This window comes from Leucoraja erinacea, chromosome 30, assembly GCF_028641065.1.
Source record: "Leucoraja erinacea ecotype New England chromosome 30, Leri_hhj_1, whole genome shotgun sequence".
Taxonomy (NCBI): Eukaryota; Metazoa; Chordata; class Chondrichthyes; order Rajiformes; family Rajidae; genus Leucoraja; species Leucoraja erinaceus.
The window spans coordinates 18,878,453-18,904,351 of NC_073406.1; the positions used below are offsets into that span (position 1 = coordinate 18,878,453).

Below are 25,899 nucleotides of genomic sequence, written 5' to 3' on the forward strand. Positions count from 1 at the left end.
CTGCCTGAGGTCATTTGCAAAGATCCTATAGCAGAGCTGCTATAAGATCTTTGGTCATTTGTGGCTGGCAAATTAGTCCTGGTCTTTTCTCACCACCAGCTCTTTAACACCCCTCCCACCGCTACTTTCAGTCTGAAGAAGGGTCCTGATCAGAAACATCACCTATTATTTTTCTCCAGAGTTGCGGCCTAGCCCGCTGAGTTGCTCCAGCATTTTGTGTCTATCTTTGTTATAAACCAGCGTCTGCAGTTCTCTGTTTCTACTTGTTTTCTGTTTGAAGTGCCTTGGGTACATTTGTGCTCCAGTGGAGATGCCATATAAATCCAAGTTGCTATTGTTATACTGATTGACTGTTATTAATGGTTGTTAAAGGTTCAGTGCGACTCAGTCAACCTTTGTTCCTGTGGAACTCCAGCTGCCTCGGGCTAATTTTTGACGTCTGCAATTTAGTGACAAATCTGGTAGCGGTCGGAGGAAAGATGGTCAGGTAATCCCCCCCCTCATTCAGCCAGGGCTGGTATCCTCAGTCACTTCAGTAAGTCACGGGTATACAAGGCATAGTGTTGCTACATGTAACTACACACCCTCACTGCAAATTCTGGAGAGATTAGCCTGCCAGCCTTGGAGGGCATCTACAATACACGGTGCCTCAGGAAGGCCATCAGCATTCATAAAGACTCCTCACACCCTTGCACCCTACCATCCGGCAGACGTTACAAGGCCTTCTACACCCGCACCTCCAGACTTAGGAAGAGCTTCATCCCCAGAGCTATAGCTGCTCTGAACCGGTCCTGCTGAGTGCCCCCCTCCCACGAACTGTCTCCCTCGGATGGTCACGTTGCACATCGAGCCGGCACAGACCTATTTACACTTTATACTGTTTTAACTAGTTTTTTTTATCTTGTTTCTCTGGGTGTCTAAATTTAAATTAATCCATCGGATGGAAGCTGCATACCAAATCTCGTTGCACTTATGTGCAATGACAATAAAATATATTATTATTATTATTATTATTATTATTATTATTATAAGATACTGCGGATTTAGTATCAGTCACTCATCAATGGAGTGGATCTACAACACACAGACTGCTGTACAATGACTTACAGCTTGCAGGTCAGGCTTTTAGTTTAGTTTCGTTTAGAGATACAGCGCGGAAACAGGACCTTCGGCCCACCAAGTCCGCTCCGACCAGAGATCCACGCACATTAACACTATCCGACGCATATTTCTACATTTATACCAAACCAATTAACCTACAAACCCGTACGTCTTTGGAGTGTGGGAGGAAATCGAAGATCTTGGAGAAAACCTACGCAGTCATGGGGAAGAACGTACAAACTCCGGGCAGGCGGCGCCCGTGGTCGGGATCGAACCCGCGAGCGCTCTAAGTCAGCAACTCTACCGCTGCGCCACCGTGCCGCCCACCACCATCTCATGCACAATTCAGCATTGTGAAGTAATTTGCTGTCGTTTTTTTGACAGCACAAGACTGGGGTTCAGGAATCTACAAAGCTAGCAGTGGATAATGAGGAAGGCTACCGAAGCATGCAGTTCAGTTGGCAATATGGGTGCAGAAATGGCAGATGAAGTTAAGATCCAGACACAATAGCACAGTGGTACAATTGCTGCCTTACTGCACCAGAGACCTGGGTTCGATCCTGACTACGGGTGCTGTCTGTGCAGAGTTTGTACGTTCTCCCTGTGACCGTGTTGGTTTTCTCTGGGCCCTCCAGTTTTCTCCCAAAGCTAATACAGGTTTGTAGATTAATTGTCTATGGTAAAACAAATCGTAAATTGTCCCAGTGTGCAGTGGTGGATCGTGCTAGTGTACGGGGTGATCGCTGGCCAGGCACAGACTCTGTGGGCCAAAAGGCTTGTTTCCACGATACAGGGCGAGGCTCTACACTTTGCTAGGTCCAGCACAAGACAAAAGTGTGCATTAACTGGAGGGACTATCAGGAGCATTGATGTGCAGAGGGATTTTGGGCTGCAAGTCCATAGCCCCACATAAATAGCAACACAGTTAGTTAGGGGGGGGGAAAATAATGAGCGTCTTCATCAGTTGGGACGTGGAGTATAGAAATCAAGTAGCAATGTTGCAGCTTTGGTTAGGCCGCATGTGGAGTATTGTGTGCTGTTCTGCTTCCCCTCCGTTACAGGAAGGATGGAGAGGCTTTGGAGAAATTTACCAGAGTGCTGCCTAGATTGGAGAGTATTAGTTATAAGAAGAAGATGGACAAACTAGGAGTGTTTACTCTGACACATTTTGACTGGAATGTCGGAGGTTGTGGCGAGACCAGATAGAAGTTTATAACATCGTGAGGGACAGAGATAGGGTAGACAGTAAGGATCGCTTCCCCCAGGGTGGCAGTGTCAGAGTAGAAGGCACAGTTTTAAAGTAACAGGGGGCAAAGTTTAAAGCAGATTAATTTTTACACAGAAAATGGTGGGTGCCTGGCACATGCTGTCAGTGGAGAGGGTCAAAGCAGATATGATAGTCATTTGTGACAATTTAGATAGGCCCACGATCCGGAAAGGGGATTTGCAATTTGGTGGAGATACGAGGAACTGCAGATGCTGGAATCTTGAGCAAAACACAAAGTGCTGGAGGAACTTAGTGGGTCAGGCAGCACCTGTGGAGGCAATGGACAGGTGAGGTTTACAAAAGTGCTGAGAAACTCAGCGGGTGCAGCAGCATCTATGGAGCAAAGGAAATAGGCAACATTTTGGGCCGAAATCCTTCTTCAGACTGATGGAGGGTGGGGGGGAGAAGAAAGGAAAAAGGAAGAGGAGGAGAGGGAGAGGGAGAGCTGAGAAGGGAGGAGACAGCAAGGGCTACCGGAAATTGGAGAATTCAATATTTATGCTGCTAGGGTGCAGACTGCCCAAGTAGGTGATGTTTTGGGCCAGGGCCCTTCTTCAGAGCGATGTACACTTTAAATTGGTGTAATGGTTGGCCAAAACGTTGCCGGCCAAATAACCTGTTCCTGTGCTGAAACTGTTCTATGTTCTAAAGTCCCTTCAAGCTGGAGGTGGAAGTGGAGAGAACCAGGGAGAGGTGAAACAGAAACAGGCTCCCCATTCCCCCCCCCCCCCCCCCCCCCACCAGCCCCAACCCCTACTCTCAGTCTGAAGTAGAGTCCCGATCCGAAACACAACCCAATCCTATTCTCCAGGGATGCTGCCTGACCCGCTGAGTTACTCCAGCACGTTAGACATTGGCAGGCTCGGCTTATTAATGTCCTGGTTTGGGACCAGATTCTTCCCAACAACCCATCAGGCTACTGAACACCACAACTAAACTTCGAAACTCGAACTACCTGGGCTGCACGAGTGAATTCGGGCTTTGTTTTGCAATTTTGCACTATATTGTGTGTCTTTTTTTAAATTTACTGAGCTTTGTTTTGTTTATGATATTTTCTATAGAGTGTACTGTACTTACAAACCTGTCGTGCTGCTGCTGCTGCTGCTCCAAATAAGAATGTCACTGTTCTGTTTCAGGACACATGACAATAAAACACTCTTGACTCTTATGACCCAGCACTGTTCAATGGACCGGACCCTCATATGTTAACCAGCAACATTAATGTCCATGCCTTGACAACTACTTTTGATCCAAGCATGGTGATTGCTCTTTAAGAAGCAAGCTGACTGTGTTGATAGCACTGATCCATTGTTCCTGTCGCACCCCTCCGTGTAACCCTGCAGGAAGATTGTTCCCGATGTTGGGGAAGTCCAGGACAAGGGGTCACAGCTTAAGGATAAGGGGGAAATCCTTTAAAACCGAGATGAGAAGAACTTTGTTCACACAGAGAGTGGTGAATCTGGAACTCTCGCCACAGAGGGTAGTTTTGGCCAGTTCATTGGCTATATTTAAGAGGGAGTTAGAGTAGCCCTTGTGGCTAAGGGGATCAGGGGGTATGGAGAGAAGGCAGGTACGGGATACTGAGTTGGATGATCAGCCATGATCATATTGAATGGCGGTGCAGGCTCGAAGGGCCCCTACTCCTGCACCTAACTATGTTTCTATGTTTCTATGAATCCCCATAGTGCGCTGGCCAACGTAACAACGCAATGTTAAAGGTGTGCCTCATAATCCTACTGACGTTCCCAATCAGGCTTCTAGTTTCTCATAAAATATCTCTCATAATATCTCTCATAAAAAAAGGGAGGCACGGTGGTGCAGCGGTAGAGTCGCTGCCGTACATCACCAGAGACCTGGGTTCGATCCTGACTAGGGGTGCTGTTTGTATGGAGTTTGCACGTTCTCCCTGTTTGTTCCGGGTGCTCCGGTCTCCTCTTACGCTCCAAAGGAGGACAGGTTTATAGGCTAATTGGCTTTGGTAAAATTGTAAATTGTCCCTAGTAATTGTCCCTAGAAGTAAATTGTGAGGCAGAGAAAGGGATAGTTTAGAAGGGGATCGGGGAAGGGGAAAGTTTAGGCTAGGTGGAAAAGAGGGGGGGGGGGGGGGGGGGGGGGGCAGAAATTACTATGAGCTTAAACGACAATCGTGTGTGTATTTAGGGAATTTGTTAGAAAGGTCACATTGATGATTTGCTACATGTTCTTTTAAGAAATCTCCGTATGATTCTTATCTATCTATCTATACTATTACTAAAACTCTCATCTTGACCACTTCCGGCTTTAGTTGTGATTAAATTTGTGCAAAAACCATACCCTATATCGCTAGGATTTGTTCGCCACCTTACTCACCATTCTCCTCTGCTCCAAGCGTACCGAGTTTTGTTCCGATCGGTGAAATAATAGAAAAGTTCTGAAGTTTTTAAAAATCGTGAGATCAGCAGATTGGTCTTCTCGCCAGTCAGTCACCATGAAGGTAACTCCCCTTCCGGGGGCAAGGAGAATAAAGCCCCGGAGGGTGTGAGTCCGGAGATCGCACTCATTCCAGAAGTCGTGCGTGAGTATTATCAAGAGAGTCTTACTGTCGTATGTCCCGGGTGAGTGTGAGTGATGGAGGTTGTGTGTGTGTGAGAGGAGGGTGTGTGTGTGTGTGTGTGTGTGTGTGTGTGTGTGTAGAGATCAGGAGAGTGTGTGTGTGTGTGTGTGTGTGTGTGTGTGTGTGTGTGTGTGTGTGTGTGTGTGTGTGTGTGTGTGTGAGAGATGGAGTGTGTGTGAGGTGTTGTGTGTGTGTGTGTGTGTGTGTGTGTGTGTGTGTGTGTGTGTGGTGTGTGTGTGTGTGTGTGTGTGTGTGTGTGTGTGTGAGAGATGGAGGGTGTGTGTGTGTGTGTGTGTGAGATGGAGGGTGTGTGTGTGTGTGTGTGGGTGTGTGTGTGTGTGTGAGTGAGGGCGTGTGTCTGTGTGATGGAGGTGTGTGTGTGTGTGTGTGTGTGTGAGATGGAGGGTGTGTGTGTGTGTGTGTGTGTGATGGAGGGTGTGTGTGTGAGATGGATGAGTCCACCAGCCGTGAGTGAGTGAACTTTGAGTCCACCAGCCGTGAGTGAGTGAACTGTGAGTCCATCAGGTTCCTATTAAACTTCCCCATCTCACCTTCAACCTCTCACCTTTAACCTCTGTCCTCTGGTTCTTGATTCCTCAGCCCTGGGTAAAAGACTCTGTGCATTCACCCCACCTATTCCCCTCATAATTTTATACACTTCTATAAGATCACTCATCAGCCTCCTGCATTCCAAAGTCCTGAGCAGCTCAACCTCTCCCTGCATCTCAGGAACCTCGAGTCCTGGCAAAACCCTTGTAAATCTCCTCTGCACTCTTTCCAGTTTGACGGCATCTTTCCCCTACTAGCAGGGTGACCAAAACCTGAACACAACATGCAGTGATGTGTGTGTCAGGATTAGGGTTGCCAACTTTCTCACTCCCAAATAAGGGATAAAAGGTCAAAATACGGGCCAAATTCCCGACGGCAATTCGTTGACCGACTCGCCCGTCCGTGGCTGGGTGAATGATGAGTTGGCCCGGGTGCTGGACTGTACACAAAGCCCAGCCGGCGGGCCAGCTGAGGAGTTTTGGCCCTCGCGACGTTGCGTGCAAAATCCGGCACCCAATCCAACTCATGAACTGATGATCGGCCATGAGAGGGAGGGGTGGTGGTGTCGGCGGTAAGGTCAGACAGCTGGTCGGGTTGCCGACTGACGGGGCCACGGGCGAGGCACTGCTGCTGCTGCACTCCATGGGCTGCACTCTCTCAGGACGGGTGTAGGCGGGGCCGGACGCAGCGCTCCGACCCAGCAGTCCCCTCAACCCGAGTAGTAGCAGTCAAATATTGGACAAGGCCGGTTTAGCCCAAAATTATGGGATGGCCCGGCTAATACGGGACAGTTGACAACCCGTCAGGATGTGAAAAGGAACTTTTGTGCAAGAATAATCAATCATACAAAAAACATATTATCCCACACACACACGCACATTATTATATGTATATGCGGTTTTGAAAATACGATACAGACAACAGGAGAAGCTAAAACCAAAATAACTTAGTTTGCAACTCGCAGCAAGTGGGATCAATAATAAAATCTCTATACACATCCAAAGTATTTGATATATTAAATCTGCATCATAGTTGTAAATCTTTAATCTGATTTCATTCTGTAATCTGATAGAAAGGTATTGCATTTAGCGGTTAATTTGATAGTCGCTGCTTTCACGTTTGTTTAGTGGGAGCCATTTGTCTATTTTATTACATACCTATCCGTGACAGCTTTTAAACACCACAATACACGGGAAAGGCTATAAATCATCACACTTCACCTGATAACGTCCGTGAGGAATGGAGTAAGCGGGTTCCTGACGGCAGCTTCGTGCTGAATCAACGGTCTCGAAAGACGAGTCATTCACAATGCACTCTTTTTAGTTTAGTTCAGAGATACAGCGCGGAAATGGGCCCTTCGGCCCACCGAGTCCGCACCGACCAGCAATCCCCGCACAGTAACACTATCCTACTCGCAGGGACAATTTTACATTTATACCAAGCCAATTTGCCTCCAAACCTGTACATCTTTGGAGAGTGGGAAGAAACCGAAGATCTCAGAGAAAACCCATGCAGGTCACCGGGAGAACGTACAAACTCCGCACAGATGAGCACCCTAGGTCAGGATTGACCCCAGGTCTTTGGCGGGGTAAGGCGGCAACTCTACCGCTGCGCCACCGTGCCGCCCACTTCAAAATGACAATGGTGTATCAAATTTCACCCGTTCCCCACCAAGTTTTGCCCAACCTGACGCCCAACACCTAGAGCTGTCTGCAACCAAACACACTGGTAAGCCCAGGCCCAGTTGGCACATAAAACTGCAGCTGAAATTAATTTAATAAGCAAAGAAGTTAAACCAAGGCACGAGATGGGAGTTACGAAAGAGACTTGCATTTCCATAGCACCTTTCATGACCTCACCACATCTCAAAGCAATTTCTTGCCAATTTAAAACCATTTTCAAAGGTAGTGGAATGCAAATTTCATCAGACAGCAATGTGATTATTTTTTTTGCGTCTCCTATCCATGGCCCCCATCCCTTCCTCCGGCTTCACATTTCACTCCTCCGCGCTCCTTATCTCGCAGCCTTTTGTCTTTTCATCTCCGGCCTTTGTCCAACCATCTGCCCATCAAACGCCCCCTTGCCTGTATCCACCAGGCTTTGTCCCACCCCCATCTCTCTTCCACGTATCTCCCCCCGGTACAATCCATGCAGTATGACTCTACGACTGTAACCATAAATTAATTGAGTGCATGGGCGGAAATCCTGGGAGGAGATGGGGGGGACGGGGCGTCCCCTTCATGTTTTGAGAGGTGGGGGACAATCGCCCCCATGTTTTGTAATCCGTATTTTTAAATTTTGGTGGAAAAAAAATCTCGGCTTTCCGCGAGACAGTGGGGGTGGGACTGGTGATCGAGGGCGCCGATTGCACGAGAGAGACGTCGTCAGCAGGCAATGGATGGGGGGGGGGGGGCGGGAGATGATGATTCAGCGTGATGATTGGAGGAGGGAGGTGTCGGTCAGAGGCAGACGTAGGGGGGTGGGACTGAGGATAGAGCTCGGTGATTGGAGGAGGGAGACGTCCTGGTGGAGCAGATCATCAGCGCTTGAATCGGCCCGTTTGCGGGGCCTTTCATCAAATTCGGCCGTGGGATCGTCCACCACCCCGCGGTCAAATTGCAGCGTTGAGGCGATCGCGGTTCCCGATGTTGAAGCCCTCGCCAGGGGATGGAAGATCCCGCGGCCAGTATTAAGCCGCATCGGGCGATGAACGGCCCCGCGATCGGGCCAATAGAAGCTCCACGATTCGGGGCAGACAAAGTTGCTGTTGCTGGAGTTCGCAGTCAGTCACCAACCAGGTCAGCTCCCATTGTTACCGTCCACACGGCCCATGGCCGAAACCTCGTGTGTGTGTGTGCACGACACCAAGAAATCGTGTCTCCCCCCCATGTTTAGATAGCGATTTCCGCCCCTGATTGAATGATAGTGTCATAAAGTCATACAGTGTGGAAACAGGCCCTTTGGCCCAACTTGCCCACACCAGACAACATGTCCTATCTACATAAGTGCCGCCTGCCTGCGTTTGGCCCATATCCCCCCAAACGTGTCCTATCCATGTACCTGTTTATACGTTTCTCAAACGTTACGATAGTCCCTGACTCAATTACCTCCTCTGGCAGCTCGTTCCATACACCCACCACCCTTTGTGTGAAAATTGCCCCTCAGGTTCCTATTAAATCTTTTCCCCCTCACGTTAAACCTATGTCCTCTGGTCCTCGATTCCCCTGCTCTGTGCAGGAGATGTTGTGTGTCTACCTGATACGTTCCTGTCATGATATAGTACACCTCTATAAGATCACCCCTCATCCTCCTGCGCTCCATGGAATAGAGTCCCAGCCTGCTCAACCCCTCCCTATAGCTCAGGCCCTCGAGTCCTGGCAACATCCTCGTAAATCTTCTCTGCACCCTTTCCAGCTTGACAACATCTTTCATCATGATAGAAACATAGAAAGATAGAAAATAGGTGCAGGAGTAGGCCATTCGGCCCTTCGAGCCTGCACCGCCATTCAATATGATCATGGCTGATCATCCAACTCAGTATCCTGTACCTGCCTTCTCTCCATACCCCGTGATCCCTTTAGCCACAAGGGCCACATCCAACTCCCTCTTAAATATAGCCAATGAACTGGCCTCAACTACCTTCTGCGGGAGAGAATTCCAGAGAATCACCACTCTCTGTGTTGAAAAAGTTTTCCTCATCTCGGTCATAAAAGATTTCCCCCTTATCCTTAAACTGTGACCCCTTGTTCTGGAACCTATGATGGAACAAGTTGAATGGCCGAATGGCCTCCTCATCATGTTGAAACATTGACATTCTCCACACATGCTGCCTGACCTTTCTGTTTTCATTTCAGATTTCCCCCGCATCTTTGTGCTGCGATTTTTTTCTCTCCCCCAGCCCCCCCCCCCCCCCCCCCCCCCCCCCCCCCCCACCCCTCTGCTCAACATTAAATTCAAGCCCAAAAAAGAGATGTCAAGAAAGAATCAGGAAGAGCTGCCAAGGCTGACATGCTGGTCGGTTCAGCAGGGGAGCAGCTATCTCCTGATGTACCATCTGTCAGTGGATGATAAATCACAGCTCCGTCTGACTGGAAATGCTGAGAGGACTCAGATAGTCAAACAGTGCTTGAGAACAGAGAAACTATCTGGAATCAGCGTGTCTGAAGAAGGGTCTCGACCTGAAACGTCACCCATTCCTTCCCTCCAGAGACGCTGCCTGTCCCGATGAGTTCCCACAGCATTCTGTGACTACCTTCGGTGTAAACCATTCCTTCCGATGCAACCAGTTACTGTTTTGGGTCGTGGACAATTCTTCCGATCTGTCCTGGTATAACGAGGGAGATGTGTAGGAAGGAAGTGCAGATGCTGGTTTACACCGAAGATAGGCACAAAATGCTGGAGTAACTCAGCGGGTCAGGCAGCATCTCTGGAGAGAAGGAATGGGTGACACTTTGGGTCATGGCCCTTCTTCAGACTCTCTTTCCAACATAACAAGGGAGATATCAGGGGGCATGGAACCATCCAAAGGGTAGGAAGTCCCCAGCCCTGGTCAGTGCCACAGTGGTGCAGTTAGTAGAGTTGTTGCCTCAACACACCAGAGACCCGGTTCGATCCTGACCTCAGGTGCTGTGTGTGCGGAGTTTGCACGTTCACCCTGTGCCCGCGTGGGTTTTCTCTGGGTGATCCCAGCCACCCACCACTCTCCGTGTAAAAAAACGTCCTCCTTTAAACTTTACCCTTCTCACCTTAAAGCTATGCCCTCTAGTCTCTGCTATTTCTACCCTGGGGGATAGATTTTGACTGTCTGCCATATCTCTGCCTCTCATAGTTTTAAATACTAGTATCGGGTGAGCACACAACCTCTGGAGTTGCAGAGAAAACGATCCCGGTTTCTTCAACCTCTCCTTCCTGCTAATGTGTGCTAATCCACGCAGCATTCTAGTTAACAAAAGAGACACAAGATGTTGAAGTAACTTCGAATAGAATAAAGGGGAGGTCATTTATGACTGAGGTGAGAAAAAACGTTTTCACCCCGAGAGTTGTGAATTTATGGAAATTCCCTGCCACAGAGGGCAGTGGAGGCCAAATCACTGGATGGATTTAAGAGAGAGTTAGATAGAACTCTAGGGGCTAGTAGAGTCAAGGGATATGGGGAGAAGGCAGGCACGGGTTATTGATTGGGGACGATCAGCCATGATCACAATGAATGGCGGTGCTGGTTCGAAGGGCCAAATGGCCTCCTCCTGCACCTATTTTCTATGTTTCTATGTAACTCAGCGGGTCAGGGAACATCGCTGGAGAACAAGGAAACTCACGTCTCAGACCGAGGGGTCACCTATCCATGTTCTCCAGGGATGTTGCCTGACCCACTGAGCTACCCCAACACTGTGCTGAACCATCCATCTGCAGTTCCTTGTGTCCACATTCTTGTATACCTCCTCTGCACCCTCTTCAAAGCTACCCCGTCCCTTCCTGTAATGGGGCAGCCAGAACTGCACTTCAACGTTTGAGAAACATTTAGACAGGTCCGTGGAAAGGACAGGTTTGGAGGGGGGTGGGCCAAACGCAGGCAAGTGGGACTGGTGCAGATGCAGCATGTTGGTCGTTGTGGGCAAGTTGGGTCTGTTTCCACACTGTATGACTCAAACTGCAGCCTAACCAATGCCCTGTGAAGCTGAATCATGACTTACTGACTCTTCCACTCAATCCCTTGCCCAATGACGGCGAGTATACTGTACGCCTGCTTTACCATGATCTGAGTTTTAGCCGCAGCTGTAGATTGTCATCTGTGAGCCTGCCCTGTTATGATGAATCACCTAATGAAGTCATCTAGCAGGTAGCCTTGTACACACACCTGTGATATATTGCTCTGGATAATACCACACCACACCTCTGTGCAACCCCATTAAGTCAAAGGATCTGGTTGTTGACTCAGAGTACAAGCTACACCAAAGGGCATCGTGTGCTCGGTGTAGGCAAGCCAGCACAGATTTCTTCGAGCCAGCCAACTCAATGTTTGGGGCGGCACGGTGGCGCGGCAGAATAGTTGCTGCATCACAGTGCCAGAGACCAGGGTTTAATCCTGACTACGGGTGCTGTCTGCATGGAGCTTGTACGTTCTCCCTGTGTCTGCGTGGGTTTTCTCCAGGTGCTCTGGTTTCCTCCCACACTCCAAAGATGTGAAAGTTTGTAGGTTAATTGATATTGTAAATTGTCCTTAAAGCGTGGGATAGTGTTAGTGTCGGGGATGACTGGTTAGGGCGGACTCGGCGGGCCAAAGGGCCTGTTTCTGCGTTGTTTCTCTAAAGTCTAAAGTAAAGTTTAAAGTAACCAAAGAGGATGGATAGTCTTGCCCCCTCGTGATCAACAAGCAGAGAGCGCAAATCAGGGATTTAGATAACTTTAGGCACAAAATGCTGGAGTAACGCAGTATCTCTGGACAAAAAGGGATAGGTGACGTTCCAGATCAAGATCCTTCTTCAGTCTTTAGTTTAGTTTAGTTTAGAGATACAGCATGGAAACAGGCCCCTCGATCCACCGAGTCCATGCCGACCAGCGATCACCCTGTACACTAACATAATCTTACGCATTGGGGACAATTTGCAATTTTTTACCAAAGCCAATTAATAATTAACCTACAAACCTGCACGTCTTTGGAGTGTGGGAGGAAACCGGAGCACCCAGAGAAAAACCCACGTGGTCACAAGGAGAACATGCAAACTTACAGACATAGTCGGGATCGAACCAGGGTCTCTGGCGCTGTAAGGCAGCAACTCTATCACTGCTGCATTTTTTTTGGAGGAAAAAAAAGTACGGTGTTCTCTCTGGAGCTCGAAGGAAGACCTGGCAGCAGTATTTTAAATGGTGGCAGGCATAGATAAGGTGGACAGTCAGAACCATTGTCCCAGGGTGAAAATGACCAAGTCTGGAGGACTGAGATTGAACGTCAGATTGGCAAAGTTGAAAGGAGAGGTTTTATTATGTAGAGAGGAGTGGTGGGGGCCTGGGATTTGCAGTCAGGGGTGATGGTGGAGGCAGATAAGATAGCGGTGTTTAGACAGACGCATGGATCTGCAGGGAATAGAAACATAGACAATCGGTGCAGGAGTAGACCACTCGGCCCTTCGAGCCAGCACCGCCATTCATGATGATCATGGCTGATCATCCAGTATCAGTATCCTGTTACTGCCTTCTCCCCATATCCCTTGATTCCGTTAGCCCTGAGAATTATATCTAACTCTCTCTTGAATACATCCAGTGACTTGGCCTCCACTGCCTTCTGTGTGTGGCAGAGAATTGAGGGATATGGATCATGTGCGGGCCGAAGGAGATTGGTTTAACTTGGTACTATGTTGGGCATGGAACTTTGTGGGCCGAAGGGGCTGCTCCTGCGCTGTGCAGTTCTAAAGAAAATAAAAGGGAACTAAAGAATGCTAAAAGGGCAACAGGAAAAAGCTTCTGACGATGGAAGGTGGCAAAAGGGTTTTGTTGTATCAGAGTGGAGGGCTTTCATCTCCAGGCAACGGCTCACAACTTCTGTTGCTAATTTAAGGAAATATAATACTGCTCCGTCTTGGCACTTAATTCACACATCATTTATTCTGTCAGTCTTCAGCTGCCCAGACTCCCGGAGTCTCTGCCTAAATCCCCCACCTCTCTCTCTTGCGCTCTCTCTGTTTATCCTTCCCCTCTGAGCCCCCCTTTCACCGAGCTGTGGCTTATCTACCCTGAGTACATCCTGCTCCTGCTTGGGGTCAATTCGTTCATTCGATTACTCGCCCGCAAACTCCCTCGGGCTGTTTTCCGGCACTAACTGTAAAAACACACGTTACTGCTCCCTTAACCCTTTCCCACCAACTTCCAATGAGCCGCATGGCACAGTGGCGCAGCGGTAGAGTTGCTGCCTTACAGCGCAGGAGACCGGGGTTCGATCCTGACCACGGGCGCTGTCTGTACGGAGTTTGTACGTCCTCCCCGTGACCTGCATGGGATTATACCAGGTGCTTTGATTTCCTCCCACACAGAATTCACTGCCACAGGCAGCTGTGGAAGTCAAGTCATTGGGTATTTTTAAAGCAGAGGTTGCTAGTTTTTCGGATTAGTAAGGGATATCAAAGGCTGCAGGGGGAAGGCAGGAGATTGAGAGAGAAAAATAGAAAGCCTCGATCAAGTGGTGGAGGAGACCAGATGGGCCAAATAGCCTAAAATTGCTCCTGTGTCCTAAGGTTGTGGGAGGAAACTGGAGCGCCTGACGGAAACCCACACCGTCACAGTAAGCACATGCAAACTCCACACAGACAGCACCCGAGGTCAGGATCGAACCTGGGTTGGCTGGAGTTGTGTAGCTATGCTGCCCTAATGTGATGCCCATCCCTGACTGCCCCCTTAAGCTAGTCCATCCCAGCGGACACTCAAACGTGACGCACATTTGTACCTAAAGCCAGAATAAAACTGGAAAGTGGCTGACGGCTTCGTCTTCCCACAAGCTGGCTGGTTCATGTTCATCGCTTACTTTGATTCAGATTTAATAAATTAAACATCCCAGCAGGTGAGGTAAAATTAGCTCTTTGCATTAATGGACAGTCATGCAAGCACAGAAACGGTTCATTCAACTCAATGATGAGCCACATGCCCCATCGACACTAATCCCAGCTGCCCACGTTTGGCCCATATTCCTCTAACTCTTTAATATCCATTGACCTGTCCAAATGTCTTTCGAATGTTGTTATAGTACTAGCCTCAACTACCTCCTTTGTCAGCTCGTTCCATATATCCACCACCCTCTGTATGAGAACGTTGCCCCATAGCTTCCAATTAAACTTTTCCCCTCTTTGCCTTAAACTTATGTTGTCCGATTCTGGATTCCCCTACTCTGGGTAAAAGACTTTGCATTCATCCTATCTCCTGGCCTCTATAAGATCACTCCTCAAGCCTTCTGCACTCCAAACCGTTCCTATCCATGTACCTGTCTAAATCTCTTTTAAATGGATGTTCCTGTGATAAACACAGTAATACAACCAATGACCCACCAGGCACCGAAATTGTGTGATCTGCAGGTAATCTTCAACACAGGTGAGTGCGGAGTAAATCATTCACGTAAAAAGAAAGACGAAAATGCTCCTTGGATGATAATTATCTAAAAATCGTTTTCAGGTTAGAATCACTTCACTACTGCTGGACAACAGTAGAAGGGTGTATCATCTATGGGGTGCATTGCAATAACAGTTGCTGCCTTACTGTGCCATAGACCCGAATAGATCCTGACTATGGGTGCTGTCTGTACAGTTTGTACAGTATGTTCTCTCTGTGACCGCGTGGGTTTTCTCCGGGTGCTCCGGTTTCCTCCCACACTCCAAAAACGTGCAGGTTTGTAGATTTATTTTTTTTGGTCTGTACTTTCCCTGGGGCTGCAACACTATATTCCACAATCTGATGATTTTCTCTCTTGGGTATGGGATGATGTGCCTGGATAGCACAACGTTTTTCACAGTGCAGGAAGAAACTGCAGATGCTGGTTTAAACCGAAGAGACACAAAAAGCTAGAGTAACTCAGTGGGGCAGGCAGCATCTCTGGAGAGAAGGAATGGGTGACCTGAAGTCTGAAGAAGTGTCTCGACCCGAAACGTCACCCATTCCTTCTCTCCAGAGATGCTGCCTGTCCCATTGAGTTACTCCAGCTTTTTGTGTCCATCTTCTTCTACACCAGTCTGCCTCGGGAAAGCGGCCAACGTAATCAAGTACCACTCACACCCCAGTCATTTATCTCCTCTCAATCATCATCGCAGTATCATCAAAGACCCCCACCATCCTGGCCTTACACTCATCTCCCTGCTACCTTCAAGTAAAAGGTACAGGAGCCTGAAGACTGCAACAACCAGGTTCAGGAATAGCTACTTCCCCACAGCCATCAGGCTATTAAACCTAGCTTGGACAAAACTCTGATTATTAATAACCCATTATAGAAACATAGAAACATAGAAAATAGGTGCATAGAAAGTAGGCCATTCAGCCCTTCGAGCCTGCACCGCCATTCAATATGATCATGGCTGATCATCCAACTCAATCTGTTATTTGCACTTGATCAGTTTATTTATTCATGTGTGTATGTATTTATATTATGGTATATGGACACAGTTATCTGTTTTGTAGTAAATGCCTACTATGTTCTGTGTGCTGAAGCAAAGCAAGAATTTCATCGTCCTATACAGGGACACATGACAATAAACTCACTTGAACTTCCTCTCCCGTTGGGCTGGAATACAAAAGCTTGAAAGCACAAACCACCAGATTCATGAACAGCTTCTTCCCCGCTGCTATCAGACTTCTGAACAGTCCTCCCGTAAGCTCAGGGGTTAGTCTCAATCTTCCAACCTACCTCATTGCAGACCTTGCACTTCCTATACAACTGAATGCTATGATGTTGTAACTATAAATTCTGCACGCTGGTATTTTACTCTTTGCACGGACTGTTGTACTTGTGCGTGGCCTGATAGTAATCATGTGTCGTATGATTTGACTGAAGAACGCACAAACAACTCGTTTTACTATATCTTGGTACACGAGATAATCATACACCAATACCAACACGTTGCCGATTGTTTCACACAAGATGGGAGTGAGTGTCCCATGTCAGATTGCCGCAGCGATGCCCACACTGACCTCTCGTTAAAATGTGCGTCCCTGTGCTGGGGGAGTCCCTGCTTCCTCCTCTGACTCGACGAGCTGCTGGAAGACGGAATGTGAGCCTCCATGGCAGCGGACGTGCGGATGGCGTTGGCAGCTTCTTGCCGAACCCTCAGCAGGTCTGTGAGGAGAAGGACACAGGACACTTAGACACTGGGAAGTGCAGGTGCTGGATTACAAAGAAAGGCACAAAGTGCTGCAGTAACATAGTGGGTCAGGTGGCATGTCTGGAAAACATGGATAGGTGATATTTCAGGTCTATAACCATCACATACACTGTGAACTATATACATACACACACACACATACATACATATATATATACACACACACACATACATATACACACACACATACATGCACACACACATACACATATATACACACACACACACACACACACACACATATATATATACACACACACACACACATACAAATACACACAGACACACATATATGCACACACATACATACACACACACGCACAAATATACACACACACATTTTCACACACATATACACACACATATGCACACACACACACACATATATACACACACATACATATACACACAAATACTTATACAAACACACACATACACAAATATACACAAACATATATGTATATATATATATATCACACATATACACAAACACACAAATATACACACACATACATACATATACACACACATCTACACTAGTCGCACCTGACCGTATTTGGCCCATATCTCTCTAAACCTTTCATATCAAGTATCAAGCGTGTTTTATTGTTGTATGTCCCGATCGGAACAATGAAATTCTTACTTGCATTAAGAATTTACAGTTGAAATTCTATGTACCTCTTCAAATACCTTTTTAAATGTAGTTATAGTGTCTATGTATGAAAGAACTGCATATGCTGGTTTAAACCGAAGTTAGACACAAAATGCTGGACTAACTCAGTTAGCATCTCTGGAGAGAAGGGATGGGTGACATTTCGGGTCGAGACCCTACTTCAGACTGACGTAAGGGGAGAGGGAGATATAGATAAGGAAGTGTAAGGTGTGAAAAATAGGCAAAGGGAACGAGGATCAAGGAAAATGTAGAGTAGATCATTGTTAGCTGGGAGATTGTAACAACAAAGCAAACAGATAAAATGTCAGTTCGCTTTCCTTCGCTACATAGACGCTGCCGCACCCACTGAGTTTCTCCGGCATTTTTGTCTACCTTCGATTTTCCAGCATCTGCAGTTCCTTCTTAGAGATAAAATGTAGTCAGAGACAGTAAGTGGTCGGAGAACTGGGAAGGGGGAGGGATGGAGAGAGAGGGAAACAAGGGTTACTAGAAGTTAGAGAAGTCAATGTTCATACTGCTGGGATGTAAGCTGCCCAAGCATAGTTATAATACCTGTCCCAAATACCTCCTCTGGCAGCTTGTTTCATTTGCTGTGTGAAAAATGTGCCTTTTATGTCATATTACATCTTTCCCTCCTCACCTTAAACTTATGTCGCCTGGTTCTCGATTGCCCCTACCCTGGTTAAAAGATGTCATTCACCCCCTCTGTTCCCCTTGTGCAGAATGATGAAGCATAAACACTGACATGGACTGGATGGGCAGAATGGCCTGGATCTGTGTAAATCCATGCAAGCATGCAACATTAAGCTCCCTTTAGTTTAGTTTAGAGATACAACGCAGAAGCAGGCCCTTCGGCCCACCGAGTCCGTGCCGACCAGCAATCACCCTTTACACTAACACTACCCTACACACTAGGGACAATTTACAATTGACTGAAGCCAATTACCTGCACGTCTTTGTAGTGTGGGAGGAAACTGGAGCACCTGTAGAAACCCCAAGCGGTCACAGGAAGAACGTGCAAACTCCGTACGGGCAGCACCCGTAGTCAGGATCAAACTCGGGTCTCTGGCGCAACTCTACCGCTGCACTAGTGTGCCATCTGTCATTCAAGGCTCAAAGTGCAGCAAAATTAATGAGTGGGCAATTAGTTGGGCAGCAACGTGAAGCTCAGCCACCGATCCAGCCCCCTTTACCCAAGTTGCCACCTTTGGATTCAGTTTGGTGGAAGGTTATGGGGGGCTGCACTCAGCCTGACAAGCTGAACATAAGAATAGGTCATCGTCAGCCAGGGAATGCAGTCTTTTCTGGGAACACTGTGCCGTCTGGGCAGACTAGGCCATGTTGGGAAGAGCGTGTGCTGTGTGTCCTTAGTTGGCCATGCCCAATGGATAGGCCGCGCTGTCTAGATTCACCATGTCGTCTGTGCTGCCCATGTAGGCCGTGCCCTGTGTGTGGACCACACACCTGTGGGTGTAGGCTGCCCTCGGTGTCGGCCATGATCTGTCTAGGCTGTGTCCATTGGGTTGCTGTACCTTCTGTATAGTGCGTACCCAGTGTCTAGGCCACGCCCTGTGTGTCCAGACCGTACCCTCTGCTTAGGACGTGCCCTGTGTGTCTAGCCGTGCCTTGTGTGTCTGTGCCCTGTCCGTCAAGGCTGTGCCCTGTGTGTCCAGGCTGTGCCCTGTGTGTCCAGACCATGCCCTCTGTCTAGGTCGTGCCCTGTGTGTCTAGGCTGTGCCCTGTGTGTCTAGACTGTACCCTGTGTCTAGGCCGTGCCCTGTGTGTCTAGACTGTACCCTCTGTCTAGGCCGTGCCCTGTATGTCTAAGCCCTGCCCTGTGTGTCAAGGCCGTGCCCTGTGTGTCTAGACTGTACCCTCTGTCCAGGCCTTGCCCTGTGTGTCTAGGCCGTGCGCTGTGTGTCCAGACCGTACCCTCTGCCTAGGCCGTGCGCTGTGTGTCAAGGCCGTGCCCTGTGTGTCTAGGCCGTGCCCTGTGTGTCAAGGCCGTGCCCTGTGTGTCTAGGCCGTGCCCTGTGTGTCTAGGCCATGCCCTGTGTGTCTAGCCATGCCCTGTGTGTTTAGCCGTGCCCTGTGTGTCTAGGCCGTGCCCTGTGTGTCAAGGCCGTGCCCTCTGCCTATGCTGTGCCCTGTGTGTCAAGGCCGTGCCCTGTGTGTCTAGCCGTGCCCTGTGTGTCTAGCCGTGCCCTGTGTGTAGGCCGTGCCCTGTGTGTCCAGACCGTACCCTCTGCCTAGGCCGTGCGTTGTGTGTCAAGGCCGTGCCCTGTGTGTCTAGGCCGTGCCCTGTGTGTCAAGGCCGTGCCCTGTGTGTCTAGACTGTGCCCTCTGTCTAGGCCGTGCCCTGTGTGTCAAGGCCGTGCCCTGTGTGTCTAGACTGTACCCTCTGTCTAGGCCGTGCCCTGTGTGTCTAGGCCGTGCCCTGTGTGTCAAGGCCGTGCCCTGTGTCTAGGCCGTGCGCTGTGTGTCTAGGCCGTGCCCTGTGTCTAGGCCGTGCAAGGCCGTGCCCTGTGTCTAGGCCGTGCCCTCTGTGTAGGCTGTGCCCAGTGAGCGGACTATGCCCTGTGACTGGGCATGCCGCTGTTACTGACATCCGCCTGCTGGCGTCCCGTGTTGCTCAGCCAAACCTCCGTCGCACACACGGTGTGACAGCCGGGATAATTAACGGCTGTCTCTCACTGAAACAAAACATGCACAGAGCTAATTCCACATCCGAGTCCCACGCAGAGCCTCCCTGCAGTTTAAGCCAAATAAAGTCTGCCGAGGAGTGTGACTAGGAACATCTGCAGCCCCGCATTAAAGGATGTCGCCCCTGACTGCACAAGATCAACGCGGGGTAAACCCTCCCCCCATTCCCTCTCCCTCCCTCACAGCACCACAGTGGCCAGGGCACTAAATATCACAGAAACATTCAAAATAGATGCAGGAGTAGGCCACTTGGCCCTTCGAGCTAGCACCACTATTCCATGTGATCATGGCTGATCATCCAGAATCAATACCCCGTTCCTGCTTTTTCCCCACATCCCTTGATTCCGTTAGCCCACAGAGCCATATCTAACTGTCTTGAAAATATCCAGTGAATTGGCCTCCACTGCCCTCTGTGGCAGAGAATTCCATAGATTCACAACTCTCTGGGTGAAAAAGTATTTCCTCACCTCAGTCCTAAATGGCCAATCCCCTTATTCTTAATATCACAGCAAACCCTGTCAAGCCGGAGGTGGGAGTTTGTGGCTGGGGGAGTGGACCATCAGAGTGGCTCCTGCTGAATGTTGAACGATGCAGTCGCCACACGGAGGCAGAGGCGGAGGGGCGGCTCTCTGCTGCCTTGCGCTAAATGTTGAACTGTCAGACTTTAGAGATACAGCGCACAAACAGGCCCTTCGGCCCACCGGTCCCATGCCACCCAGTCCCCCCTATTACGACCATAGCACAGTGATTCGGCAACCCCCCTACCGGTTCAAATCCCGCTTACAGTGCATACTGTCGTTGTGTCAATTTACAACACTTTTTGCCTGTAACCATGTTACCAATTACACCTGCAACGCCTCTATGTCTCTTTCAAGGAGATGCTAAAAATGGTTGTCTCTGTACTGTACACTGACAATGACAGAATCATTTCATTTTCATTTCATTTCACTAGGGACAATTTACAATTTTTACCAAATCCAATTAACCTGCAAACCTCTATGTCTTTGGAGCGTGGGAGGAAACCAGAGCATCCGGAGAAAACCCACGTGGTCACAGTGAGGATGTACAAACTCCATACAGACAGCACCCGTAGTCATAGTTGAACCTGGGTCTCTGGCGCTGTAAGGCAGCAACTGGGCGCTGCAGAAGGCATGGTTGTATTCACTTAAGTCTTTTCTTTTGACTGGGTGACACGCAAACAACGAGCTTTTCACTGTACCTCGGTACACGTGACAATAATAACCCACACTACATCCAACTGCGGGCTTTATCTCCGACCGGAATACGCGAAGGGGTTGGACAGGCTAGATGCAGGAAGATTGCTCCCGATGTTGGGGAAGTCCAGGACAAGGGGTCACAGCTTAAGGATAAGGGGGAAATCCTTTAAAACCGAGATGAGAAGAACTTTTTTCACACAGAGAGTGGTGAATCTCTGGAACTCTCTGCCGCAGAGGGTAGTCGAGGCCAGTTCATTGGCTATATTTAAGAGGGAGTTAGATGTGGCCCTTGTGGCTAAAGGGATCAGAGGGTATGGAGAGAAGGCAGGTACGGGATACTGAGTTGGATGATCAGCCATGATCATATTGAATGGCGTTGCAGGCTCGAAGGGCCCAATGGCCTACTCCTGCACCTAGTTTATATGTTTCTATGTGACGGAGGACAAGTCCCCAGAGGGCCGGATATGGAAAAATGTACCACTGTGCTGCGGGAACTGTGGCTGAGGCAGCTGATGTCGGGAGGGAAAGCTGCAGTGAAACAAGTCCTTCCTCACATCAGATATGGTCAGGGGAAACGGAAGTGGGCATTTATGGACAATGAAGTTAAAGAGGATTTAAAAGTCTCGATCGAAATAATGTGATTGTGCATCTGGTTACATTCAAGCACCCCCTTCTCCATCTCCCATCCCCACCTCCTTCTGTGCTGTGTGGCAGCCTGCCAGCAGTCTACCAGTAAACTCTATTCCTTGCTAACCCTCGAACGTCACCTAGATGAGTCATCTGGGCCGCCTGAAGCTACAACTCAGTGTGAGCCTCGTGCTCCCGTGGCCAAAAGGCAAACCGCAGCGAGATTCCTCCCCCCCCTCCACCCCACAACTCGCCTCTTCCCCTTTCGTCCTCTGCTGTGGGCCGCCCAGCTCAAAGGGGAAATGCCTTTCTTAAAGCGGCCACGCGCACCGCTTGCCCTCTACCTGCGGGCCCCACGCGGGATCCCCTCCCTTCCGCGCCTCCCTCAGCAATACTAGGAGCCTTTGCTCGCCGCTGGGACACAATCAGAGTGCCGCCACTTTACTCCCAACGCTGAACTTGGGGCGGGGAAGTGTGGAAACACACACCTTGGGGCAGGGAAGTGTGAAAACACACACCTCCAGATTCAGGGACAGTTTCTTCCCAGCTGTTATCAGGCAACTGAACCATCCTACCACAACCAGCGAGCAGTCCTGAACTACTGCCTATCGCATTGGTGACCCTCGGATAGATTTGATCGGACTTTCCTGGCTTTACCTTGTACTAAATGTTATTCCCTTATCATGTATCTACACTGTAGACGGCTCGATTATAATCATGTATTGTCTTTCCGCTGACTGGATAGCACGCAACAAAGGCTTTTCACTGTATATCGGTACACGTGACAATAAACTAAACTGAACTGATCAGTGTGTGAGGGAGAGACACAAAATGCTGGGGTAACTCAGCGGGACAGGCAGCATCTCTGGAGAAGGAATGGGTGATGTTTTGTGTCGAGACCCTTCTTCAGGTTGAGGGTCTGCTCCTTCCTGCACAGTGTGAGAGGGAGATGGAGTGGTGGAACACTGGGAGAGTTTCTTCCACCTTCCAGCTTTGTGGTCTAGAGTCACTGACAGGAGGAAGGAATATTTGATGGGGGAGGAGCGGGGAAGGGGGGAGGGAGAGGGGGATGGGGGTCATTCCTTGGGCTCGATCCCAGATGACCAAGGAAGTGGCAGAGACAAAAAGACTCCACAGGCAGTGTTCTGGCTCGAGCATGGATTGGAAGCCAGTGAGATAAACAGCTAGACTTTACTTTAGAGATACAGCACAGAAACAGGCCCTTTCGGCCCACCGAGTCCGCGCCAACCACCGTTTCGCGCCAACCAGCGCGTCTGCGCCAACCACCGAGTCCGCGCCAACCAGCGGAAAGTATACTAGCACTACCCTACACACTAGGGACAATTTACAATTTCCACAAAACCAATTGCCCTACCAACCTTTGGAGTGTGGGAGGAAACCAGAGCACCTGGATGCGCTCACGGGGAGAATGTACAGACTCCATACAGACAGCACTCGTAGTCAGGATCGAACCCGGGTCTCTGGTGATATAGGGCAGCCACTCTGCCAGCTGTGCCACCATGCCAGTAGGTAGCCAACATCTACACACCCTAAGCACACCGGCGCTTCACAAGGCAACTGAGCCATCCGTGAGGCGCTGCCCCTGGCCACAACTCTTTCTATATCTGTGGACTTACCTTGTCTAGGCAGCCTAGGAAGTGATGCAGCAGTGAGTGGTTACATCACACAAGCAGGAGGGCTGAAGTGGTGTGTGGGTTGTAGATCACGTGTCTTTTTTAAAAAAACCCACAGGGGCTCTGGGCTTGACATGGGGAAAATAAATGGTGCTTTTTACTCGTTGACTAATGTGGAATATAGCAACCAGTGACCCTTATGCTGAAGAAACCATTGTTGTCACAGAGGAAACAATCCTCTAAACAGCTCCCCTCGACTTTAGCTTGGCCGACACAGGCTTCCTACACAGACCAAATCACATCTGCTTCACACGAGTTATTAAAATGATCTCACTTCTGAATAAAATCTTGCCTCCTCCCTTCTGCTCCAGAGTCTGGCCCAGGAGATTTTTTTTATTTTATAATTTGTTTTCGGAGTAATTGAGAAAAAGCAGACAGCTAAATAAATTATCGAGGGGGATGGTGCGTTAAGAGTTAGTGTTGGGTTTGTTACTGTCATGTGTACTGAGGTACAGTGAGAAACTTTTACTAGTATGCTGCCTAAATAAGGCTGTACATCAATATAATCATGGCGGCACAGTGGCGCAGCGGTAGAGTTGCTGCCGTGCAGCACCAGAGACCCGGGTTCAATTCTGACCACAGGTACTTGTGTGTACAGAGTCTGTACGTTCTCCCCGTAACCACATGGGTATTCCTCAGATGCTCCAGTTTGCTCACGCAGTTAAAGACGTACAGGTTTGAAGAATAATTGGCTTCGGTAAAAATTTGGCTTCGGTAAAAGTGGAAAAAATTGTAAATTGTCCCTAATGTGGAGGATGGTGCTAGTGTACGGGGATTGGTGATCGGCCTGGACTTGATGGGCCGAAGGGCCCGTTTCCTCGACTGAGCAAGAGTGTGAGCGTGAGGGAAAGTGAGCAAGAGTGTGCGAGTAACTGTATGCGAGGGAGAGTGCGAGCGTGAAAGAGTGAGAGTGAGAGTGAGCGAGAGTGAACGAAGGTGCGGTCAAGTGCAAGTGAACAAGTGTGTGAGAGCGAGGATGCAAGTGAGCAAGGATATGTGAGGGAAAGTGTGAGTGTGTACACCAGTGTGAGTGTGCAAGTGAGAGTGTGTGTGCGATTGAGGGAGAGTATGAGTGTGTGCACCAGTGAGTGTGCAAGTGAGTGAGAGCGTGTGTGTGAGTGAGGGAGAGTATGAGTGTGTGCACCAGTAAGTGTGCAAGTGAGTGAGAGCGTGTGTGTGAGTGAGCGAGGGTGCACATGCGTGTGAGTGAGAGTGCGTGTGTGCAAGTGCCTGTGCGAGGGAGTGTGCACGCCAGTGCGAGTGAACGGGATTGCAAGCGTGAGCTGGGCAGTGTGCAATGGATGTAAAGAGGGAGCCAGCATGTGGCAAGGTGTGGGTGCAGCACCCGGCACGTGTGCTTCAGTGATTGCCCTCCCCCCGCCCGCCCCCGTGTAACCCCGTGTGGGGTGCCCTTGAACGCCAGCATACACAGAGGGGCAAAAATTAAAATGCTTCATTATTTACTTCAGTCAATTAATTATCTGAGATGCCAGGATTTCTAGTTGGCGTTGCCATGGTGTTTATAATTGAGGGTCCTGGCTGCCTGCCAATTACTGCCGCTGCATCGATCTCCCTCCATGTAAACCCCTGATGAGCCTGTCAGGAATGCAAAACAAAATTCCTGCTGCACACTGACTTGCGGGCGCCAGACTGATTGACGTGCTGACTGCTACTGACAGCTCCTGCAACAGGGAGAGCTGGAAAAAAAAACTCCAATACATAAATTTTGATAAATCCTGCTATGATTTGAAAATAATTGGCATCTTGGACATTATTGCCCCTTTCGCTAAATTTACAGCACTCTCCAAGGCTTCAGGGTGAAATCAACTTAGTCAAGGATCCCGGAATATAACGACAGCAGATGCTGTGCAATCCTATCCGACTTTGTGTACAACGCATGACTTTAGTTAGGTTTAGTTTAGTTTAGAGATGCAGTGTGGAAACAGGCCCCTCAGCCCACCAAACCAACCAGCAATCACCCATACACTAGTTCTATCCGACACACCAGGAGTCATTTTTTTTACAGAAATCAATTAAGCTACAAGCCTGCACGTGTTTGGAGTGTGGGAGGAAACCGGAGCACTCGGAGAAAACACACGTGGTCACAATCAGTACAGACATCGCCTGTAATCAGGATCGAACCCGGGACTCTGGCGCTGCAAGGCAGAAGCTCTCCCGCTGCGCCACTGCGATGCATGAAAGAAAGCGTCTCTTTCTCCAAAGAGTAGCTCAGTGTCAATTCTCACACTCCCCTCATGTCCCGTGGGCCGGGCAAAAACGCCCGAGTTGATCGCCCAATTTGCAGAGATTTGAAAAACATGCCAAGGGATTGGATTCTGGACCGCTCGGGCCTACTGGACCAAGGCCTACTGGATCGCCCGGTTGCTGACCATTGGGGGAGGTGCAGTGGCACAGCGGTAGGGTTGCTGCCTCACAGCACCAGAGGCCCGAGTTCGATCCTAACCTTGGGTGCTGCCGTACGGAGCTTGTACGCTCCGCCCAGTCACCACGTGAGTTTTCCCCGGGTGCTCCGGTTTCCTCCTGCCCTCGGAAGGCATACAGATTTTGTAGGTTATTTGACTTCTGTAAAATTGTAAAATGATTCCCAGCGTGTGGGATAGTCCT

General features: G+C 49.2%; 1 protein-coding gene across 2 annotated transcripts in view; it reads right to left on the reverse strand.

The window, feature by feature from the left end:
- samd11 (sterile alpha motif domain containing 11) overlaps nucleotides 1–25,899 on the reverse strand; it is a 250,660-nt gene that overhangs the window by 46,685 nt on the left and 178,076 nt on the right. For both annotated transcript variants that reach the window (XM_055659599.1, XM_055659598.1), the window contains exon 8: nucleotides 16,170–16,314. In XM_055659599.1, coding sequence (XP_055515574.1) covers nucleotides 16,170–16,314 — 145 coding nt within the window. The remainder of the gene's footprint in view (nucleotides 1–16,169; nucleotides 16,315–25,899) is intronic.